Raw genomic sequence first — 20,089 nt, forward strand, 5'->3', positions numbered from 1 at the left:
ATTGCTGCTCACCCTTCCCCCCCCCACATGTTCCTCTGCACCATGCCCCACTTTTTTGACAAAAGTGGGCATTTGTCCCATTTGCTCAAGTTGGCAAGAGCAAATAGGACAAATGCCACTTTAACCAAAAAAGTCAGGACGGCCGGGAGAGGGCTCAAAAAAGGGACTGTCCTGGCCAAAATGGAACGTATGGTCACCCCAAACCACGCTGTCTGGTTTTGCAGCATTCACAGCCCTTGTCAGCAGCTTGCAGCTAAGGGAGCCTGGGATCTCCTGCGTGGCAGCACAGAGCACTAACTGTTCAGCCACTGCCAACCCCTCCTCCAAGCTAGTTCTTGTCAGTGGAGAGTTTGTGGTAATGGGAGTAATTAACACACTGGGAGTCATTTCTGTGTCCTAGAAGGGAACAGAAAGAGCCATCAGAGCAGCCCCAGGCATGATTGCTCTGCAGGGTTATTTTCTCTTTCTTTTCTCCCTTTGCCTGGGTTTTGATTTTTCTTCTTTGTGTTAAGAAAGCTGAAGAGCAGAAATGGTCTGTAAATTGTATCCACGCTGAGCTAGAGCTAGGTAAGCTGGCTAAAGGTCACCCTCTTGGACTATACAGGCTATTTTGGGGGGAGGAAAGGAGAGATGCGTGGCTCCCCCCGACTCTTTTCTACCCCTCCTTCCCCCATACTAGATCTGAAGAGCTCTGGTTCTGAATTGAATCTATTTAATAGTCCCAGGAGGCAAGAGCTTTGAAGGGTGATTATCTTCATTATAAAATATTAACTCTTCCAGCAGCCAGATGGCTTCCCAGCACTCTGGTTTTGAAGGCTGTGCTGTCATGGCCTTGTACTTGCAGTTGAACTGAGCATATTTGTCAGCTTGCTCAGACCCCATCTGAGGCTACTGGTGGCATTTTGACTGTGTGTCTGACATGAAGTGTGTGTGTGCTCATCTCCCCCATGCATGGTTACCCATTTCACATAGTGTGTAAATTTGTACGGATGAGGTAACGTCTCCTCAAGTGAGATCCGGGGCTGGTTTGGTAAGAAAGGGACACTCTGGCCCTACCCTTCCTTCTGTGGCAAGAAGAGGGGAACAGGGAGGCTGGTGCAGATTGGTTTTAACCTTCCTAATCACAAAACACCTTCCCACTGCTCCTGGAAACTGGCAAACTTTAATTGGTGGCTCAGGCTGACGGTGAGCCAGTGTGTGTGCGTGCATGTAAATCCTGACCTGCTAGAGAGGAGGGGAACAAAAGAAGCCCAATCTTGTTTAACAGGGCACTTGTGAACTGAGGCTTTGGCCCTATCTGAATGGTAGTGCTTTTTTTAATATAACCCCATCTCTTAAGGAAACCACATGGTGATGCCATTATTGATAATTTAACAACTCCACAGCCACTATGGAGAGTCCAGGCAGGATATCCAGGATGGGAGAAACCAGCCAGAGCAAGGGAGTTTGCCATTTCTGAGGGATTGAATTGCCACGTGGCTTTTGTATGGTGAGGTCAACAAGAGGGACAGTGGGTTCTTCAGTCTCTCCCCTGAACTAGCCCACAGCTGTCTCCAGCCCAGTAAGAGAGTGCTGCTGGGTTCAGAGATAATGGCTGAGAAGCAGATCCTCCTGGAAGGAGGAAGAACGAAATCCACTTGAACCACTTTCTCCAGTCTCTCTTTCCTTTCTCCTGTCATCTCTGTGCAAACATCTCACTCTGTGCCCTCACCAAGGAGGCTAGCATGTGTGGTTTTTGGTTTTTCCCCGTGACAGCAGCAACTTGGTTTTCATGTCTGCATTTTTCATCTGAAGATTTTTCTTTTTCTTTCTTTCTTTTTTTCTCCTTTCCACTCTTTTAGATAGAGCTCAGCTGGGTATAGATCCAGCCAGGAGGATTTGTGTTTAAGAGGCAGCTAGCTCTGTGAAGAGCCATGCAAAAGGCATGATCCAAACAGAGCCCCATACTCAGCATTGAATTAGACAAGTGTAAAGAGGATAAACAAATACTATCAGCTTCTCCTACCTCTGCCCTGGGCAAGCACAGCTTTTAATATCAATTATTGATTTTGAATATCATAGATTGATATCAGACAGCATATACTACAAGGCTGTAATGATCCCACTGCTCTGTCCTGGGCTAATTTCAGGGACTAAGTTTGATACCACCCCAAATTAGGGCCAGCTCCTGTTGAAATTTGTGACATAACTGCCCTTTGCTCTAGTGGGAGCAGGACTGGGTCCGTAGGGAGCTGAGGAGGATGAACTATTGCACTTTCTCTTTGACTGGTGAAGATGAGGTGTTGGCTGAGGTCAGAGGTGACAGGAGTTTGTGAATCTCAGGCAGGTCACTCATGAATGATGTTGTCTCTGCATTACAGTGTATTGTATGATTAGCAGTTTCTGCTCAGGGCGGCTTAGGCCTGGGTTAGCCACGGGTGCTGCAGATTAGGATTGAGCCAAGCTGTGTGAGACACCCAGGACTGGGATAACAGGCTAGCTGTGTGTGAGAAGCTAGCACAGCTCCTGACTGCCTGGACCTGGCTCCATCCAGTGCTGCTGTTTTTTCTGCATGTGAAATTGCTGAAAATTACACTTAAATATCCGTCCCTAAGCAATTAGCACTCAAAGAAAGAGGTAGAGAAGGGGCACAGCAGAGATGGAGAGTGGCAAACCAGTATCTCTTGAAGCCTTTCTGTGCAGTTTGGTAAGTAACTTGAATGTCAGCTCTGTGCCCCGGCTTCTCTCTCTGTTTCCCGAGCAGTTGCGTTGTGAGACGTTTGCAAAGATATTAACCCGGCATAAAAAGTATGCCAGTCAGTAATTATGGAAATTAGTTGGCAATTAGATATTGTCACTCATGCTCACTCGCTCTCCGCATAGAACAGATAAGCGTTTGAGAGCCACTCCACCGCGAGGGCGGACCCTCCTCCCCCAGGGCTTTTAAGCAAATGGCCCTCATCTCCTGGCATAAATAAGATGCCCCTTAGTCTTGGCAAGGTGGCTAGTGGCCAGGCAGCACTTGATGCTGACACCCCCGTTCCCCCCAGAACAGTGTTCTCCCCTCTCGAACCCTGGGATTTCTGCAGCTCTTTAATTCCTGTGAGTGGGAAGTTTGAATAGCGCAAGTAGGTGTGTTTCCGGCAGCGGGTTTTCTGTGTGCGTAATGCTGAGCCGTCTGCTCAGAGTGCAGACTATGTGCTTTGTCTCCTCCTTACTGTACTGAAGTCTGAAGCAGAGGGAGCACAGGTAGGTGTCAGGGTGAGGTGGGGATGATCTGCTGGACAGCTGATCCTTTCAGAGCAGCAATTCTCAAACTGCGCTCTGTGGAGTGCTTGCTGGTGGGCTGTGAAGAGCTGGCTGGCCGCGTGGGGCTGGCTCTTCTCATTTCCTGCTGCTAAATTTGCATTAAAATAAGATCCCAGTACTCAAAAAACCTTTGAAATGTGAACCTTTGCCATGTGAGCAATTGCTGGAATTGGTGCAGAGCTGCTGTGTGATTGTGCCTGGGAGGGGAGGTGTCCAGCACACAACCTCTCTCTCACGCTGGGATTCAAGCTGGGGAAAAGTTTGAGGTTCCTGGAGAAGACACATTTAAAAAAAATACTACAGTATTCTAGAGGAAGTGCTGTATTGCGTGAGGCTGTTGCTATAGTTCTCTTTTACAAGGGGTGGTCTGATGACCAGCTGGCCTACGGGTCAGGCAATGGTCATACAGTTTCTGCTGGCCTAGCTGGCACAGCGGGGACCCCAGCCAAGTTGTACATGGCAGGCCTCAATCCCTCCTGAATGCTCCTATTTCTCCCCTTGGAGTTCTGCCACACAGAGGAACAGGGTGCAAGGTAGGGGGACCCAGGTCCACCCACTCCACTAGGTCCCAACCCAGGGCCATAGGAGGTTTGTCAAAGTGTGTGGACTAGTAAGCAATCCATCCCCAAGTTACATTTTTCCCTGGGTCGCTTCCTACCAAACTGGAGCTCTGCTGTGTGGGGCGTGGTCACTGTTTCAGAAGACTCCACTTGGTCTGTTAACATCCTGTTCAAAGCAGCCTCTTATAGGGCTTTCAGCTTCCCAGAGATGTGGGCAATCCGGATTCCCTGCTGCTAGAACAATTTTAAAGCTGTAGCCCCATTCCTGTCACAGCTCCCAGCACCAACCTTGCTTCTTGGCACAGCCTGCAGCTCCTTCCCCACTTTTGCTGCTCTAACAGTGTCCTTTTATACTACTCCTCTACTGGGAGCACGCCCTGCACCTGTTGAGGGGTGGGACCTCCCTAGCCCGGTATTACCCTATTCTTGCCCTGGTTCCATGTGGGGTGTACAGACCCCATCACATATGTTAAGAGTGGAGTTTCATGCCATCTGTGTGTGTTAGGCGCAGGTCTAAGAGTCAGTCTTTTAATCTCTAAAGGCTTGAATTCAAATCCTTCCTAATGCCCAAAAGGGACAGCAAATCTGAGTTTTCTCCCAGCCCCTATTGCTGTATAGTCAGAGTGGTTTACGTTGGCAGAGCTGCATGGGGCCCAGGACTGGAATACCAGGGGACGCTGCAGGTCAGGATTAAAGGGCATTGGCAGAGCTCTAGGGGCAATCTTGCACAGCACCAGCCTGCCCTATGCCTGGATGTAGACAGTCTTCCCAAAACCAAAGTTAGAGCGCATAAATATGGAGAAATAACACCTATAATTTGTCATGGCCTGAAGCAATCGTCTCTCCTTCCTCTGCCTAAATAAAGATGATCTTATCTTCTCTATAAAATAGATTGAGGGGAATTGGTGATGGGAAAGTACATGGATTCCCCGCTTTGGTCAGCAGTCTGAACCCAGTGCAGCTACCTCTGACTAGTTTCCATTTTGTTGATTTTCTGGTGTCCTGTGGGAAACACGTTGCTGGGTCCCAGCCCATTCCTTAATGGACAAGTGCTAACATTACAGATGTCACCACCACTGTTGATGATCCCCATTATTGCAACTTAGGGAGAGAGGCCAAATATCGAATGGGCATGGGGACTGAATTCCCCCAAGAGGGGTTCCTGCAGTTTAGGATTGAGACAGATTAGTAGGATGGATGTGAGAGGAGCTTGCTTTACTGTGGGCTGAACTGTACCTGTTCTGTGGATACTTACCCGCTGTTGGCCTCAAGGGCTGTTGCTTCAGCACCTCTCACTAGCTCTGAAAGAGTTCATTTTTAGTCAGAAAGAGAGAGGGGGGTGCTGCTTCTCATACTTTGCCAAACAGAATCTAAAAGTATTGAGGGAGACGTTCCACCGTGGGGTCTCTGTGGGGCTGGCTGCAATGCTGAGCTTGCCTACCTCTCCCTCTCACGTTTGTTTAAGGACTGTCTGAATCTTAAGAGGGAGACAAATTCTACTGGGGCAGTGGTAAACGTTCTAGGGAACCTTTAGCTGCTGGGAACGCTTTGCTGGCTAATTTACACATGTTATTATAGTCTTAATCCTATCTCATCAATAATTCCAGGCCTGGGTCATCACTTTCTTTCTCTCTCGCTCTCTCTCCCCCAGCTCAATAAATCATGGGGTATTTTAGTGCAGCCACTGGGGAGCACGGACTAGAAAGGTAAACAGATGCAAGCGAGGTATCTCTGCCTGCAGTTGCTTCACAAGGCCCAAGAATAAATGGCTGAACCAATGTCTGGGTTATTGGGAGGAGAAACGAGTTGGACATTTGGGTCCTTTTTTCTTTACACCTCTCTTAATGCCTCCTGCTTTCTCTCCTCCCTCAGCCTGAGCCAAGCTGTTAACAATTAAAAGGAATTATCTTCCCTCTGGTTTTGACTTGATTGTATTTGCGTTTATAGCAGTTAAGCTAACGAGCTCCAGTCAGGCAGCTGCAGGGAATGGGACTGACTTACATGGGGCATTGAAAACTCATGTTTCTCTATTGCTTACAGGTTCTCTTGTAATTGATTCGTTTTGTGTTTCAAGTGACCTGTTTTTAGTGCTGGTTAAAGGTGCCAGATTGACAGCTTTGGAAAGGCCTCATGCCAGTCCCCTGAGCCATCCAGTCTAGCTTTGTACTTTTGCTGAACTTGACATGATAGTCTTTCCCTAGAGGCTTATGCCCAGCCCATGTCTATGAACAAGTCTCTGCTCTTACAGTAGCCTTTGTTTTAGCCAGTATTTTCAATCACAGAACGCACACAAGTTTCAAATTCCCTTTAATCTGAAATAATCCTCCTATCCCAGACACAGTCACCCACCTTCCCACAGTAAGATTTTAATTCAACACTGGTATAAATGGATGGAATGGATGGAGCAGGGTGTTGGACTAGATGACCTCCTGAGGTCCCTTCCAACCCTGATATTCTATGAGCTCCTTCTTGCTAAAGGCAATCGGAGTTGCTCCCACTTCATCCTAGGAGTGAATTTGGCTCTTAGTGAGTAGCAAGCTCTTTGTAGAACCTTGAAGGTTGAGACCATTATTATTTCTATTTTTAAATATTTGGGAGTGCTTGGGTGCAACAGTGATGGGGCATATAAGTGCCTAGACAGACCAGCATAGTGCAGTTTCTACCATGTCAGCCAGAAGCAAAGGTTACTAGTATAGCTGCTGGGCCTAGTTTTAAGGGTCCCGGTTTGAGTCTCTGCACTAGTAATGTGCAGGACATATGTAGCAAGTTCTAATGCTGAATGGAAAACCGATAACTGGATGTCTGTTCTGTCCAGCCTCCTCACTGCTGTTCTGTCTGTCATGAGTCATGATAGGAGGCCGAGGAACAGAAGATCTGTGCAAAATGCCTTCCCTTGGCTTGTGCTGGACCTTTCTGTTCTAAAAAGAAAAGGAGTACTTGTGGCACCTTAGAGACTAACCAATTTATTTGAGCATGAGCTTTCGTGAGCTACAGCTCACTTCATCAGATGCATACCGTGGAAGAGACTAACCAATTTATTTGAGCATGAGCTTTCGTGAGCTACAGCTCACTTCATCAGATGCATACCATGGAAGTTCCACGGTATGCATCTGATGAAGTGAGCTGTAGCTCACGAAAGCTCATGCTGAAATAAATTGGTTAGTCTCTAAGGTGCCACAAGTACTCCTTTTCTTTTTGCGAATACAGACTAACACGGCTGTTACTCTGAAACCTTTCTGTTCTAAGGAATTCTAATCTTTGCAATAAGTATTTTTTGTTAAATTACTAGGGAGACTGTAAAGCTATTACAGCCTGTAAACTTGATGGGGCAGACCCATCCCTCCTCAGTGGAGTTAATCAATTTGACCTGCTTTGGGAACAGAGTGTGCAGATACAAATTCTGTTTTGGGCTACCACTTCCATCCTAGCCCCTCCCCTCCTAAAAAATCCCAGTGTAGGTCCAGCAGTGCACCCCGCAAGAGCAGGGGAGCATGTCAGAGGCTCAGTAAAAACCCTCTGAGTTGCAGTCTGCTCAATTTAGAATTATCAAGGGATTGTGGATGAGCACAGTAGTGTGATATGTTTCTGTGTGTACCAGACTCATGATTCATGCCTAATTCTGCCCTCTTTACACCTGGGCAACATTCCTATATATTACATTTTATTTGTGGGGCCAGATTCTGCTCTTAGTTACACTGTTGTAAATCTAGAACAACTCCACTGGGTGATTGGAGTTGCTCCAATTTTACACCGGTGTAACTGAGAGCGGAATCTGACTCTCAGAACCTTTGATCTCCTTGATTTGATGGGAGGGAAGAATTTGGCTCTTTGGAAAGTTGTTAGGGTCTGCTGGTCAGTGAAGATTAAATAAACTGCCCTCTGTCAGTGTGTTAGAACATGTAGAGGAGCCAAACTTGCTTAGAAGTTGCATGCTGTTGAAGGGGAATTTTGTGGTATTCCTGGAAACAGCATTAGTGAGTGGCCTGGATGGGGGTTTCCCTGACATGCCTTAGGTATACTGTTACCTAGGGATGGCTTTAAACTTCTTGGAGGCAGTATTTCTCAAGGTGATTGGCAGGTTTTTCATTGTTCATCAGAACTTCTTAGGATTATTTATCTGCTGTGATAGGGCCTGATCATGACTTGAGCATCTGCATTTCTCACTCAGGCCCTGAGACGTCTGATGGTGTAAATAGCCCTACTACCTTGGGAGATGAGGGGATAACTGCAGGTACAAACATACATGAAATCCTGCCAGCTAAATAAGGAAATATTGCTCCAGGAAATGCATACAAATCTCAGGTTACCAACTACACTTGACTTCTGGTGGGCTGTGGGACTGACCCCTCTCTCTCTCTCTCTGTCCCCCCGCCCCGCTTTGTCCTTACAGGTTCTGCAAGCTCTTTCAGTGCCAAGTGAGGAGTTATGGGCTGGATCACCATCAATGCACCCTGAAGACTGACTTTGGTTTTGCTCTCCCAATGATTATATCCTTTCTGAGTTCACCACCACCTCACTGCCACAGTTGTCATCGCTTCTAGGAATCTGGAATTTGAGAGTTGGCCTTTACCTCTGCACTCTCTCTCACAACCACTGTCACTTTTGTGTTTTCCACCAAAACGAGACCACCTTGGGTTTTTTGCCCTTCAAGAAAGTGGATCACCTGGAGAATTCTCACCACACACCCTCTCCTTCTGGGATAAAGGCCTCCAGATCTTAGTGGATAGCTGAGATCTTTTCTTGGAGAGGTGAATTCTCCTAGCCGATCACGTGTGCTTTTCTTCTCCTCCTGTGGAATTTATCAGTGATTTTTCCTGGGGTCCTTCTCACCAGTGCTGTGGCTTTTATATTTCTCCTAGGGAAGAGCAGCTTTTTGCAACAATGGGCTTCACTCTCCACTCTGTCTGCTTCACCCTGAAGGTGAGCTTACTGCTGGGCTCCTTACTGGGCCTCTGCCTGGGCCTGGAGTTCATGGGCCTCCCCAACCAGTGGGCCCGCTACCTCCGCTGGGATGCCAGCACCAGGAGCGACCTGAGCTTTCAGTTCAAGACCAACGTCTCGGCAGGGCTGCTCCTCTACTTTGATGATGGCGGTGTCTGCGACTTCCTCTGCTTGTCCCTGGTTGATGGGCGCATCCAGCTCCGGTTCAGCGTGGACTGTGCCGAGACCACGGTTGTCACAGAAAAGCAGGTCAATGACAGCAATTGGCACTTCCTCATGGTCAGCCGCAACCAGCTCCGGACGGTGCTGGTGCTGGATGGTGAAGCCAAGCCTGGTGAAGTGCGTCCACAGCGCCAGAACATGAACATCGTCAGTGACCTCTTTGTTGGTGGCGTTCCGTCAGACATCCGCCCTGCTGCCTTGACCCTCGATGGCATCCTAAGTGAGCCTCCATTTCAGGGATTTATCCTGGACCTGAAATATGGCAACTCGGAACCACAGCTGCTGGGCAACCAGGGGGTTCATCTGGACATGGAGGGGCTGTGTGTAGAGAACCCTTGTGAGAATGGCGGCACTTGTTTCCTTCTGGATGGTGAGCCGCATTGTGACTGCTCTGCCACTGGGTATGTTGGCAAACTTTGCTCGGAAGGTAAGAGATCACCTGCCTTCTTTCCCTCCCTTCAGCTCTTTGCAAAATCCAACAGGCTAAGTTTTCATTTAGCATGGCTGCAAAAGGCCTGGTACCTCTATTAGTGGATCTCAAAGGAGATGAATCCCCTTCCAAATCACAAGCACCTCCTCACCCATAGCAAATAGCAAGGGGGGGCGGTTACATATGATGGCAGAGAGGGAATTTTGCAGATGTGGCACAGCATTGGGAGTGTGGGGAGAATCCTTACCGCTAACTTGTTAATGGGGCTGGAGAAGGTAAGGCAATGAGTTCATGAGCACTAAGGGTTTGTAGGAAAGATTGATCGAACCCCAAATGTTTGTTTGAATTCCCCCTCCCACTCCCATAAACCAAGGCGGGGCAGGTAAAATGGGGAGCAACCGTGAACCACCCTGGTTATGGGCTTTGTGGAATCCATACTTGACAGACAAGACTTAGCAAAAATAAGGCCATCCTTGGGGTAGCTTGATAGTAGTGTGGAGAAGGCCCTGCTCTGCCTGTGTTTCTCACACAGTAATGGCTGAGATTGTCATTTTGGTTGCTCCCAGAACCCCTGCTCAGATCGTTTTGGGGCCCATGTGAAAGTTCGGACTGTGTTGCCGAAGCAATACAAATAAAGATTGAGTGTAACTACTGGATTTTTAATTTTTTTTTTTCAAAATAAAACTGTAGTGACAAACAACTAAAACTTACCACAGGATAAATACCAGGACTTGTTTCTGGGTCTTCTCTTAAATGCTGTGGTAATTGGTTCTCACTAGTGGGCCCCACTGTTTTAAGTGTCCATACAGGCAAGAGACTTGGATAAAGCTGCTTAGGTTGATAGTGAGAAATCCAAAATCTTGCTGCAATATCTTTGTGAACTAGTTTTATCCCAAGAGGAGACTTGGGATGTCTTGGTTGTAAACTGGCCAGAAATTTCCATAGATTTTAGAGTTCAAAAAACACCCTGCCTTCCTTTCACCGACCTATAGAATCATTAAATATCAGGGTTCGAAGGGACCTAAGGAGGTCATCTAGTCCAACCCCCTGCTCAAAGCAGGACCAGTCCCCAGCAAAGCAGGACCAATCCCCACAAGAAGTTTCACCTAGATCTTGGGGTCCAGATCACCCTGTGGGAGGGAGTGTAGAAGTGTAATGGGGGACATACATCAGACCAAGCATGTGATCCTGAGAGGTGCTAAATATCCCAACTTCCCGACTTTTCTGTTGAGTGCCTGGCACCACTCAGGATCGGCCTATTAATGAGAGAGAATGATTTGCTAAGCTTGGGCCTTAGAAGTTCTGAGGTTGCTGGGGTCACTCAGTGTGATTAAGCAGTCGTGTAGAATTAGTGATGAAAATATGGGCCTGCTCCTGGCATCCTTTGTAGACCCCAAAATCCTGCTGAAGTAAATGGAAGTTTTGTGGGATAGGATTGCCGGATCCACAGTTGCATTTGGCCTCTGAAACCTAGAGAAATAAGCCTCTTCCTACTTCCTAAGCTAATGGATCTAGGCTCCACAGGGAACTACTTCAGATATCAACAGTCTGTTGAGCATGTCTTGAAAAATGCGGTAAGCAAGCAGGGCTTCTGCCCACCTATGGGGCAGTGCTGACAGCTCTGAACAAGGCTTGAGTGATGCAATTTCCATATTTCCTTGTGGAAGGTGAGGTATGGGAAATACATCTCTAATGGGGCAAGGGATGTGTGGAGTGCAGACAGTGCTATTGTTGTTTGTGAAATCACACGTCACACTGCCGTTTGTTTCCTGTAGTGATGTATCATTTTTCTCCCAATGTCCTACTTAATGATGGAGGGTGGGGGGAAGAAATTTTGCCTTTGCCTTAGGGTGCTTTTTTATGTATTTTAGCCCATAGTTTACCATGGTCTGTTCCCTCAGGTATGATGCACTGTTCAGGGAACTTTCACCTCAGCTCTAACCTCAGAAATATCCTTAACAATTTCCTTAGCTGGTCTCATTTCCCCTGTTTGCTATTATGTCACGTGCATTTCATTTGTTTTAATTATTTTTATAAACAGTCTTGTTTTCTCCTTCCCTGCCTGCCTTCTCCCTCCACTTGATCCTGCAGCAAAGCCGTAATCCTGCAAGCGTGACCTCTAAGCCCATTGTCATTCAGTGTCACCCAGTCAGCATTGTGGCATCACCGTAGGTTCTGGGAAAGAGGACAAGGAAGAAGCAAAGCTCTGGTAGGGTGAAATAAGCAAACAAAGAAGTGCCGAGAAAACGGAACAGGGAAACTAGTGAAATGTACAAAGATTTTCCTTTGACTTGGAAAATCTTTTCCTATTACAAAAAGTTCCTTTTATACCCTGAATCTAGTAAAACTTCCATTGACATCAATGGGATAAGGACTGCAGGACTGGGCCCAAACTTCCTATCTGCTTGATCCACTGTTGACCCACCTACCTTTTTTTTTTAATTTGTTAGTTCATTGTTGCTTCCCTCCCCAAGAAAGTGAACTGTTTGTTGCTGGAGCTAATGTTTTCTCATTAGTTTATTTCCTTATCCTGCCCTGGGATATTTGCACAAGTGTTATTTAACATGAATAATTTATTCTTGATCTCTCTCTATTTTTAAAGGAGACACACTCCCTTTTGACTGGACACCAGCAGCTGTGGATCCTTAACCCGCTTACACAATTTGTCAGCCCTTTAATTTGCATGCCTGTGTTTTCACTTGGTCGCCGATGCAGTTAGCTCATTCATTGGGAGTTGATAGGATCCAGTCAATAACTTCTGTTTTAATAGCTAAATGCAATATGTACCTTTTTAATAACGAGTTCTCTTGACAGGTTTCAGGCCATTACGCGGCTATTGATTGATACCTGTGTCTGCAGATGGTAAAACCACAACAAACTCATTTATCATATGGCCAGAGAAATAAATAAAAACAAACAAACAAAAAAGTCAGTGGAACCTGCTGCTAGTGAACTGTGATGGAATGAAGCTCCATTTACAGTATCACAAATCGTTTCAGTGCAAAGTGCAGTTCCCGTTGTAGTGAACCTCAGCAGAGAGTGTAACATTCTGTGACATGATGGAACTATAAATCCTATGAAAACACAGGCCTCGATGTTCAGAAAGCTATGTGGGCATTTGGTGCTGAATGTGTTTGCGCAATTACCAGCATGGCACACATTGTGGCAACTGCAAGTGCAAATGACCAGTGGTGTACCCTACTGGTCACTGGCATGTGCGGTTTCTGTGCCTGGGTGTACAAATGTGTGCGCACTTCAGAAAATTTGAGCATTCGAAATAAAATAACGCTTTTCAATACAACTGGTTCATTGAACCTGGCAACCCTGTGTGAATGTTTTGAATAGCAATTTAATATGTAACTTGCTGGGCAGTGGTGGCATGAATCCTGAAGCTGAAATCAGAGTAACCTGTCTCCCCACCGCTCCTCCAATTTGCCCCTTAATTCTTGCTGGGATTAGCCTGGTGCCAATAGGCTGAAGCTCTTGTACTATTCGAATAGCACAGAAATTACTTCTCCATAGACATTTCCTTTTGTTTTCTAAACAAAAAACAACCAAAATATTGGTGTGTCTGCCTGAATAGCCACACTTGCACACTCATATTGGTGCTCTTGCACACTCATGATCACATTCTCTTGCATTCGCTGGTACAAATCCTCTCCTTTTGCCAAGCTCCTCTGTTGAGGACAGACTTGCTGATATGCATTAGCATCAGTTCAGCATCAAGCATGTAAGAAGGAGGTCAGATACAGATCCTAGATACAGTGTAGACCGTACCTATGTTCCGGGGCCTCTTTGGGCCCTGTGGGTGAAGGTGAACCAAAGGCATGCTTAAAAACTGTATTGACTCCCTTAATGGTTGCAGAGCCCTGAAGTGGATGCCTTCAGCAGCTTCACAAAGCAACACACCAAAGCTCTTGTGCTGCCAGGAGGGGCTGTTTCGAAACGAAACCTGAATAGGGGCCTGATTGCGCCTCTGCCCTTGATTACAGAGCAAGATTTCCTGGGGATGCTGCCTGCTGAATGACAGAGGAGCCTGTCGCTCTGTAATTATCAGTCTTTTAACTGCAGAGGGAACAGCTTTCTCTATAGCCTCTTTGTTTCATTTAAAGAGACAAGGTACCATGGGGTTTATCTTCCACCTGCCCTTTTAGAGCAGCACAACCTTCCTATTCTGGGTAGATCTATTGAGAACTGCCTGGAACTCTCCTGCAGACACATGGGCCCCTCTAGCTGCCCCAAAGTTTGTGACACTGAGGGCTGGGTTGGCATTTTGCCAGAAACCTGGTGGCTGCACTTAATTTGCATATACATTTACATATATTTTGTAATCAAAAACAAACGAACACGACCATAATATTTGCACCTACTTGCATCTTCCTTGATAGATGAATATAAATTGCTTGTTGTGTGAATTCACCAGCCATAAACAACTGCCTGGTCTCTGCGTGGCCCTTGCCCTGCAGTTATGGGGAGAGGGCAGGCAGCTCTGGGCTACACTTTGAGCAGCCCAGATCTACACCCTCTAGTGCAACACTAAGCATAAAACAGATGGTAACTGAGGGCTGTAGAATAAATGTGGGGAGAGGAGTGCTATGTGCCTTTGTATGGAGCTACTTATAGTCGGTGTGCAACCTGTGCCCTTTGGGCTGGAGGTTAGGAGGCTCGGGATGAACACTGCCTTTGTTTTGGTTTCTGATACTTTCTTCTTTCTGCTGCTCACTTCCCGCTTTCATTCTCTCTCAAGCTTCTCTTGGATTCAATTCCTTCGGCACATTTTAAAATAATAATTTTCTAATCATGTTATTTTTATACGGTGCCAGATGGGCATCAGAGAAATAAGATCTGTTAAGATCTATTAATTGAATGTTTGTAAACTGCTGTGATGCTCCAAAGTGCAGCATACACACTGTTTATTATTGCTAATAGTAAATATTAGAGATGAGCTGGAGCCACGGAGGTTCAGTTTGGATCTAACATGTCCCTAAATTCCATCTCTGATTTGTTATGAAATAGTATCCTGTCTCCTTAAAAATGGAAAGGGGCCCCAACTCCCTTACACTGGGCACTCAACATGGGGCCTGAGGGCTACGTTCAGCCCCCAGAACTGATAGGAGGAGGATGGGCAGCCAGGAAATCTCCTTTCCTACTAAAATGCAGGCAGGGTAGGAGAGCCACTTCGTGGATTTCAGGGAGGAGGTTGGGGTTTTTGTTTTTAGAGTATTCCCCTAAAGTCACTGCCTAGTACCACCTTGTGCTGGGCAGCTTGCTTGGGAGTCGTGTATGGAGCCTATAATGAAAAATGGAGCAGCAGTGAATAAAGCCCCGAGCTCTGCAGCAGATAGAGTAGCTCTTGTCTTCGTCCTTACCCCAGGCTCCAAGTGTCCAGACTGTATTGCCGGGGATGCTGTTTTTAAAGACTTGTCAGGAGTAAGGAGTGGGACCTTCCCAGGATATCCTAGGAAATGCTAGAACTCTGCACACACTGTGATGGGTGGAATGGTAAAGCCAAAGGTTCATGGGGAAGAGGAGGATTGCTATATCCAGTGAACTGATGGAGAGAAAATTGTCTCTCAGCCCTGATGGCTCCCTAGCCAGGGAGAGGGTGCTAATGCATATGGTGATACAGTAGAATGGCCACCTATCCTGGGCTGATCTGTTAATTCTGTTCTTTGTCAGCCCTTCTGCACTGGCCACACCTTTGGCCTTGGTGGATAACAAAACTTCTCCTTTCACATGTGGAAACCAAGTGAGTTGTCAGAGTTTTGTTGCTGTTTGATGTCAGCAATGTTAGCCTTGGAGCTAATTCTCCCACAATCCTTTATTGCAGGCCTATTTGCTCTCACTCTAAAACCACCCTCCAACAGGAGGCACTTTTGTGGATGGGAACAGGTGCCAAGAGGGAGGCTGGTGGGATGGGAGGGTCTGAGACTGAGGAAGAAGGATGGATGTAAGAGAAAGGAACAGTAGGTGGGAGATGGGTGCCACATAGTATTAGAAGCAGAACTATTTTTGTTTAAAGTGTTATTTTGCTCTAAAATGGGACTCTGTAAAAAATGACCTGGAGAGGGGTGTTATATGTATTTTGGTTCTCCCAATATCCACAGTTTACAAGAAAAAATGTTTTCTAATTGCCAGCTCTGACAACTTATCCTGGAATCTGAGAGTCAAGGTGAGTTCTTTCCTTCTTGTGCATCATCACCAGTATGTAGACTGTAGGTCAGACTGTGCTGTCACTTATATCTGGTCAAGCCCATAGCCCTGAGGAGACAGTGATGTGGCTTAAATGTAAATTAGGGCAGATTTTGTCTTGTAATATCTTTTATTTCTGGCAGGAAAGGATGGGCCATTCATCGGAGGTAAGCCTGGGAATTGAAAGATCTGGCAAGTCCAGTATAAAAATGTAATTAGGCAGGCCGAAAAAGAATTGGAAGAACAACTAGAAAATGACGCACAATGAACCGTAATTTTATTTTTTAAAGTACATCAGAAGCAGGAAGCCTGCTAAACAATCAGTGGGGCACTTGATGTTCAAGGTGCTCAAAGAAGGCCAGGCTGTTGCAGAGCTAAATGAATTCTCTGCATCGGGCTTCACAGCAGAGGATGTGAGGGAGATTCCCACACCTGAGCCAGTCTTTTTAGATGACGAATCTGAGGAACTGTCCCAGATTAAGGTATCAAAGCGGAGGTTTTGGAACAAATTGATAAATAGTAATAAGTCACCAGGACCAGATGGTATTTCACCCAAGAATTCTCAAGTATCTCAAATTTGGAATTGCTAATTGTGGTATGTAACCTATTGCTTAAATCAGCCAGATGACTGGTGGATAGCTAATGTAAGACCGATTTAAAAAAAGAAAAAAAACAAAAAAAAGCTCTAGAGGGGATCCTGCTGATTACAGGCTGGTAAGCCTAACTTCAGTACCAGGCAAATTAGTTGAAACTATAGTAAAGAACAAAATTATCAGACACATAGATAAACATGATACGTTGGGGAAGAGTCAACAAGGTTTTTGTAAAAAGAAATCATGTCTCACCAATCTATAAGAGTTTTCTGAGGGTGTCAGCAAGCATACGTGCAAAGGTGATCCAGTGGGAATAGTGTACTTGGACTTGGATTTTCAGAAAGCCTTTGACAAGGTCCCACACCAAAGACTCTTAAGCAAAGTGGTCATGGGATAAGAGGGAAGGTCCTCTGCTATACTGGGGCCTGTTCAACATATTCATAAATGATCTGGAAAAGGGGATGAATGGTGAGGTGGCAAAATATGCAGATACAAAATTACTCAAGGTAGTTAACTCCAAAGTGGACTGTGAAGTGTTACAAAAAGAATATAACTAAACTGTTTCCTATCTTTTTGGGCAACTAAATAACAGATGAAATCCAGTGTTGATAAATGCAAAGTAATGCACCTTGGAAAACATCATCCCAGCTTCTCATACAAAATGATGGGGTCTAAATTAACTGTACCCACTCAAGAAATGGATCGTGAATATTTCTCTGAAAACATCTGCTTAAGGTCAAAAAAGCTAACAATGATAGGACCCATTAGGTAAGGGATAGATAATAAAACAGAAACCATTATAAAACTATGGTATGCCCACCCCTTGAATACTTCTTACAGTTTTGGGTCACCCCTTCTCAAAAAATAGAAAAGATATAACTAAACTGGAAAAGTAACAGAGAAGGGCAACAAAAATAAATAAGGGTATGGAACAGCTTCTGTATGCGGATAAGTTAAAAAGACTGGGACTGTTTGGCTTAGAAAAGAGATGACTGAGGGGCGATATGACAGAGGTCTATAAATTCATGAATGGTATGGAGAAGATGAGTAAGGAAGTATTATTTACCGCTTCACGTAACACAGAAACCAGGGGTCACCCAATGGAATTAATAGGCTGGAAAACAAACAAAAGGAAGAACTTCTTTACACAATGCACAGTCAACCTGTGGAACTTGTTGTGAAGGCCAAAAGTATAACTGGGTTCAAGACAGAATTAGATAAGTTCCTGGAGGATAGGTCCATCAATGGCTATTAGCCAAGATGGTCAGTGTTGCAACCCCATGCTCCAGGTGTCCCTAAATCTCTGATTTACAGAATCTAGGACTGGATGACAGGAAGGATAACTCGATAATTGCCCTGTTATGTTCATTCCCTCCGAAGCATCAGGCACTGGCCACTGTTGGAAGCCAGGATACTGGGCTAGATGGACCATGGGTCTGACCCAGAATTGCCATTCTTATGGTTTCCTGCTCTGTCACAGACTTGCTGTGTGACTTGGGCAAGTTACTGATAGACTAACACAAGGGAAGTAATGCAAAGTTGGATCATCTGAGTTAATTCTGTAGCATGCATTTCTCTGTGTCTCAGCGCCGCATCTATAAATACCTCATAAGAAGTTGTGAGGTGCTTAACCCAAGATAGAGAGTGATGATGCCTGAGAAAGAAGGAACACAGTTTGGCTCTCAGATCCCAGGCTGCGCTTGCAGTTATAAAGGAATGTATCTTGTTAACTTATCACATATGAGCTCAGTTCTTCATACCCTCCCCTTAGTCCACATACAGTCTTTTGAAGTTTCTCACAGGTAACCAGCAGCTCTGTAAGGGGGACTTTTTCATGATTTAACCCTCTCCCCCACTTTTCCCCAAAAAAGCTCCTTTGTAACTAACACCTGAGATGATTAAAATGCTTTCAATTCCATATTAATGCCCAGTTTCCCATTCCTTGTTGATGCTGGTTTTTTTACTTTCTGCCTTTCACTTAGGTTGGAACTGATATTTTAGCTTGGTCACCTTCAATCTGCAGACCTGACTCATTGTTGCACTGCACCTTGCTGTCAGAGAAAGCAAAGTGGGTGTAAAAATGTTACTGGATCAGAAAGAGTCTGAAATCCCTTTGTCCTAGTGTGAATGACTATACAAGATGCAAGACTATGGAGATTAAACCCTTCTAGTTAGTTTCACATGCAGTCGCTCAAGGCTGTTTGATGTCTTACATTCCTAAAACACTGCAAGGGAAAGTAAAAATTTACTTGTAATGGTTCTGTTCCTGATAGTTCCCGTGCAATTCTCCCTTCCCCTCTTGCTTCTAATCTTTGAATTTTGTGCCTTTAACTACTTATTAATATATAATATTTATTGTTACTTGTCCATACTGTGTTTCCTGCTGTGCAAAGAGCAAAGAAGTACCTTGCCCTCAAGGATCTTACAATCTGAGAGCCTGATCCTCTGCTCTTTACTCATGGGAGTAGCTCACTGAAATCATTTAAGTGAATAGGGTTTGGCCCTAGGCACTTGACAGAGTCCTGTTTAAAGAATGGCGGAAGTGGTTCATCTGTGGATGTAGAAATTTGAACTGTGGGTTAAAAGCTGGCTTCAATATCTAGTGCTGTTGGCAGGCCCCTGAGCTTCCTTGGCTGCTGCATTTATTCAGAAGCTTCTCTAGTCTCTTGGGTGGATTTTTATTTCTTCTGAGTTTGTTGCCTCTGTACTTGAGAAAAATGATACTGTGTAAATTTTACAGACCTCTGTACTGTCTCCACAGACCTACACCTGCCTCTCTCCCACCCCTCTCACCTTCTCAGCTTTGCTGTTGTGTCCAAGGTTCCTCTTGGTGCCTTTTTCATCAATATTTTGAAAGGAACCTTAGTTTTTTTGGGACCCCAGGTCGAAGGTTATGGCTTGCTCGGAGTCCATGGCAGAGATAGCAAATATAGAGAGAGGCTGGTGTCAGCACTCTGTGAATTTCATAGCTCAGTGGTATTTACAGCAACATTCAATAAGCTTCTTTCTGGATGTTTTTGAAAATGTATGGTGTCTATTCCCTGGGGAATCTAAAAAAATGGAAAGCGTATGTATGACTATTTGCTTAATAAATTGTTTTAAAAAAAGAGTTACAAGGCTTGTGAAAAGAAAAAGAGAGAAATTGAGGAGATAAAATCACTTGTCTGTGACCCAGGTGAAAGAAAGAGCCTAGAAGGCTCACAGCTTTCTTTCTCTTTTGACCTTTCCCCTCTCTGAAAAAGAGGCCGTGCCTCCTGTGAGGGCTGCAGTGTAATTTCTGTGTTTAGGAAATAGGGGCTGGATGAAAGGAGTGGATCAGATGGGTCCTGTGGGTCTTTTGATCTAGGTCGGGAACCTGACTGATTAACTGTACAGGTCAAAATTTTAAAAACAAAAACTTGATTAATAAATTTAACACAAGCCATGGGTTTGATATATTGCCACCTTGCAGCTGCAGCCTTGGATCTCACAAGCTAAGCAGGACACTGTTAGCAATTGGATGGAAGACCTCCAAGGAAAACACAGGCTGCTGCAGGGAGTGGTGAGGATGATGCAGTAGATGGCACTCTTTCCTCTGAGTTCCTCTGGTGGGCCCTATGCAGTTTTTGGTTTTGTATTAAATGTGAGATTGAGACATTGTCCACTGTAAACATTAAGATTCCCATGAACAAAACGTAACTCAGGTAAATAACTTTACTCTGCCTCCCTAAATTCCCCCTTCAGTTTTTGTTCAATACATAATCTTTTTTACTTGAGGTAAAATGTTGTGTAGTGATGCTGTCAGCTGTTAAACAGCTACCATGTTCCATCCCAGAGGTGATTGCATTCCGAGTCTGTTTAAATTGTTTTGGGCTCTCTTGGGT

At 45.3% G+C, this 20,089-nt stretch overlaps 1 protein-coding gene across 4 annotated transcripts in view; it reads left to right on the forward strand.

Moving 5' to 3' along the window:
- The first annotated feature begins 8,729 nt into the window (after positions 1–8,729).
- NRXN3 (neurexin 3) overlaps positions 8,730–20,089 on the forward strand; it is a 1,334,999-nt gene continuing 1,323,639 nt past the window's right edge. For all 4 annotated transcript variants that reach the window (XM_077820368.1, XM_077820370.1, XM_077820366.1 and 1 more), the window contains exon 1: positions 8,730–9,438. In XM_077820368.1, the coding sequence (XP_077676494.1) occupies positions 8,730–9,438 (709 nt within the window). The remainder of the gene's footprint in view (positions 9,439–20,089) is intronic.

The sequence above is a fragment of the Eretmochelys imbricata genome, chromosome 6, assembly GCF_965152235.1.
Source record: "Eretmochelys imbricata isolate rEreImb1 chromosome 6, rEreImb1.hap1, whole genome shotgun sequence".
In the NCBI taxonomy this organism is placed as follows: Eukaryota; Metazoa; Chordata; order Testudines; family Cheloniidae; genus Eretmochelys; species Eretmochelys imbricata.